The sequence below is a fragment of the Helobdella robusta genome (assembly GCF_000326865.2).
Source record: "Helobdella robusta unplaced genomic scaffold HELROscaffold_611, whole genome shotgun sequence".
In the NCBI taxonomy this organism is placed as follows: domain Eukaryota; kingdom Metazoa; phylum Annelida; class Clitellata; order Rhynchobdellida; family Glossiphoniidae; genus Helobdella; species Helobdella robusta.
Window position 1 is genome coordinate 2,270 of NW_008705340.1, and position 4,719 is coordinate 6,988.

The 4,719-nt window shown below is 29.3% G+C and overlaps 1 protein-coding gene across 1 annotated transcript; it reads right to left on the bottom strand.

The window, feature by feature from the left end:
* Positions 1–893: 893 nt before the first annotated feature.
* HELRODRAFT_184493 (hypothetical protein) lies at positions 894–2,726 on the bottom strand (the record flags this gene model as incomplete). Its single annotated transcript, XM_009029746.1, has 2 exons — positions 894–2,449; positions 2,639–2,726. 2 exons carry the CDS (start codon positions 2,724–2,726, stop codon positions 894–896), a joined length of 1,644 nt encoding a protein of 547 aa, XP_009027994.1.
* Between the last annotated feature and the right edge of the window lie 1,993 nt (positions 2,727–4,719).

Genomic DNA, 4,719 nt, shown 5'->3' on the forward strand with positions numbered 1-4,719 from the left:
TATAATTCTCATTGTTTTGTACTTAATATATATATATATATATATATATATATACATAGAAAATTAAATATTTAATTAGCCCCTTAATTAATTAATCAGTTAACTCCGTTAAGTTTAATATTACAATCATTCATCCTTACTACCTTTTTTTTAAATTTATAAGCTAAAAATATCAAAATATGCCCAATATTAATATTGTTATAAATTGTTAATATTTTTTAAAATAATTCCGTTCAATTAATTATAATTAGTTAATTGTTAATTTATTATAAATAAATTATTATTTATTTGGAAATAAATTATTGTTCGTTGTTGTTGCCGGGTTCGTCAGAGATGAACGATGAACATGCAACTAATCTAGAGTACAGGTAGGAATCATATTCGTGAACTGCAGAAGAGAAAATTTGAAAAAATCAGTTAACAAATCAGCCCATTCAATCAATCAACCAATCAATCAACCAACCAACCAATCAATCAACATTATCAAATCAATCATCCAATCAAACCACTGCATCAATCGATCAGCAAATCAACCAACACATCTGTACAAAATGGCCAGGGGGCGAGGGCAGATCAGATCTGAATGTGAATCTTTCCTCAAAACTCATCTCCTCTTTGTAAAAAATCAATCAATCATTTATTCAATCAATCAATCAATTAATTGATTAATTAATTAATTAATCAATTAATTGATAAATAAAGTAATTGATCAATTATTCACTACATTGAATCGCTTCTAAGTTTTAAATAAGCATAAACACAATAAACACATACAACAGACACACACTTACTTGAGAATAAATAAACAAATACAATACAGTAGTAAAATAGCACCAAAAAACAATACAATACCTGCCAAACAACACAACAAATATGCATTGAAACAACAAATTTTAATTGAAAAAGTTGATGAAACCAAACAAAAGCATAGAGAACATACCATGCGAGTCTACATTATTAATACTATTTCTGCTTGACAATGATGACGTTCTCAACTTTTTATCAACTGCTGATGTTGTTGCTGCTGAAGCTGCTGAAGCTGCTGCTGATAACTTACTTGATGAGAAGGCCAATGAATTGTTTGAGCCCTTTAGTAAGATAGAATTGAGGTTTGAAATTAAATGGGATGGTATATTGGAGGGTTTTAATTTAGAATGTTGACCTAATTTCTTTGTAGATGATTGGTCCCTGATTTTTCTTGATTCCTTGGAAGCTGCTGTTTTAGCTGCTGCAGCTGCGGTCTTATCTCTAAACGAAGACCTATTTTTAGATGCTTCTTTCACATTAGTATTACCTCCTTTTTCTGATCTCTTCCTTAAAACATCTCCATATAGAGAATTTCCTCTAGTCTTAGATGATTCTTTGCTTTTCAGTGAGAACTCTCCGCCGTTTAATGTCGTTCTGTCTTTTGATAAAGTCCTACTCTTGTGGGAGTCTGAATTTTTGCCCGCATCTTTATGTCTTAGGATATTTTTTGTATTCAAATTTTTACTACCAACAATTTTGTCATCTGGGTTTATGTAGTAGCTTTTAATGAAATCAACCCTGCAGGGATCTAGGTTAACATTCGATGATTTGGAGGATTTGGATTCTAAAATCTTGCTAGGGCTGAAGCCTTTTGTAGTCGCAAAAATGTTTGATAAGAAAAATTTCGAAGATGAAAATTGAGGATTTTTTTTGGAGGTCTGTTCAGTTGTTGGTGTTGATGTGCTGTTTCTTGAATCTTCTCTAGAAGTGTTGGATTCTGTGACTTTGATGTTGGCCCATGATGATGAGGAATCGTTACTTTCAACTGGAAAAAAATTTGGGTTGCTGGTTTTGTTTAGGCTAGTAATCAACGGCTGATCGGTTGTTGATTTTTGAAATTTGTTGAAAAAATTTGAAAGAATTGAGACAGTATGTTTGGGCTTTGTTGAACCTTTTGAGCTAAACATGGAATGTGATGATGTATCCAGAGCAATACTTGAAACTTCATTTTCTTCAAAGTTAGCCACTGTGTGAGATGATAGGTGATCCAGAATGTTCTGGTCAACTACACTGCTAACAGACTTTGACTCAGTGCTATGATATGTTTGTGGAATCATTATCCCCGGCTGTGTGTTTATGATGTTGAAATCCTCAAACTTTCTCTCAACATCATCTTGAGGTTCAAAATCTGCTTTCAACAGCTGATGCTCAATTTCAGTATATCTATGAAAAATGCCATTACCATGTAGGCCGAAAACACCGGTCAGTGCAGTATTACCCGTCAGTTCTTCATTATCATCCTCATCAGTCAAACTTGGCAGAAGTTTCAAATATAAATTCTCGTCATCAGCATTTCTTAGCAACTCATCTCTATCAGATTGATCAAAGGCTGATAACACAGCATTCCTAGTCTGCTCCTGCTCTGATGTACTCGGCAGAGGCACATCACAAACAATTTTCGACTGGTTTTTCTTGCTGTTAACTGTCAATTTAAACAAATTAAAGTTTATAAAAAAAGAACACTAATATAAATTATCTATGTTCATTTGAAGTTAAATTTTCAACAAACATCAAATATATCAATTTATTAAAAATTAAATTAAACATTCATACATAACATGCATATCAACTATTTTTCTTTTATAATTAGTCAAAAAATTATAAAACTAACTCTTGGGGGCACTCTTGTCGATCATCAGATGCTTCGCTGGTTTTAGAGAAACTCCAGCAATAATATCATTTAAAACTTTTGCCTCCATCTTGTTTTCTTATTTAAATTTTATTTATAATTGTCTGATAATATATATATATTTAAGTTACAAATGACTAATGAGAAATTGAGTAGAATAAGTATCAAACATTTTTTTAAAATATTAACATTAAATATATTTATTAAATAAATAATAAAAAAAGTAAAATTAATCAATTTTCATAAATTCTAATTAAATTTTTAATTCAACTATTACTATTCATTTGATTGAGTTTGAAATTTTAATTAAATTGAATTTTAGAAAAAATTTTTATGATAGTGAATTACTGGAAAACAAAAAAGAATAAAAAACGACATAGTGATTTTTTCACTAAATACAGACTGAAACACTTTCCCTAACTTACAATTACGTCATTTTAAACTCGTAAAACTACATAATAATAAAAAAATTTAAATCGTATTTCGTTCATTCACCCAAGGCGTTTTTAAAATGGAGGCTGTTGACAAAGATTATAGAAAAAATTATTAATTTCTAATATTATGATACACATATCTAGTAATTATAATTATATAATTATATTATATATAATATATATATATCATAATTATATAATAAATATATAATTATAATTATATATAAACATATCTATATAGAACCACATCTACCGATATCCTGCGTCTTGCTGGTTTAGATGATATAAAGGACGAATGCCAGCAACACCGTCTGCGGTGGTTTAGTCATGTCAAACGAAGTGGAAACTGTGCCATAACTTCTCTTGCAAAAGTTGAAGTACCTGGCACACGTCCCAAAGGCCGTCCAAAGAAGTCCTGGTCGCAAACAATCGAGCAAGACTTGAAAGCTCTAAATTTAAACGAAATGGATACAACTGATCGTCTAGTTTGGCTGGCGCAAACAAATTGATGGCAATGAAAACAACGTCCTACCTCGGAGAACTGGGTCTCTGGACACTAAACGAAGATTGATTGATATATGTAATTAAAAACAACTTTTTTTGAGAAAATTTTATTGATAGATTACACTTACATTACTAATTGCAAAGTCAATATGTTTTTTGGTTTTAAATAGCAACTAATACAATAAAAATTTTATATGTATATTATATATATTATATATATATATATATAATATATATATATAGCATCTCACAAGTATTAAAAACGTGAAAATCTCAATACATTAAATATATATATATATATATATATATATATATATATATATATATATATATATATCATATACAGTACGTAAGGCAAACAACATAAATTTTAATGAAAATTACATCAAAGTAGTTTTTTTTGCCAAAATCACACACACATATATATATATATATATTTCACACGAAAATATAATGTATTATAATTTTAGATTTAATTCATCGTAAATAAATAAACAACTGAAAAGTAGACAGAAGGTTTGATTGATTTATAGATAGATAGATAGATAGATAGATAGATAGATAGATAGATAGATAGATAGATAGATAGATAGATAGATAGATAGATAGATAGACAGACAGACAAACAGATAAATAGACAGACAGACAGACAGATAGATAAGCAGGTAGAAAAACGGATAGCTTGGTAGATAGTTGAAAGGATGATAACTTGAAATAAGGCACACACCAGGGTAGATTAGTACAAACAAAAGGATGAATGAATGAGCAAATGAATGAATGTATGTATGTATATATATATATATATATATTAAAGAATTTATATATATATATATATATATATATATATATACATATATTAAAGAATTTTTATCAACACAGACGATACATACATTTGCATATCAAGAAATGCAATTAAAAATGATCAACAAATATTTATATACTTTTATTATCGTTCTAACATAAATTCTGTGCGCGTGTATGTATGTATATGTATGTGTGTGTGTGTGTGTGTGTGTGTGTGTTTGTGTGTGTGTGTGTGTGCGGGTCTCTATATCAAGTTCAACGTATGCGTTTGTAATGGTATTCAAGGAAACGGTATATGTACGAGTGGATGGATGAATGAGG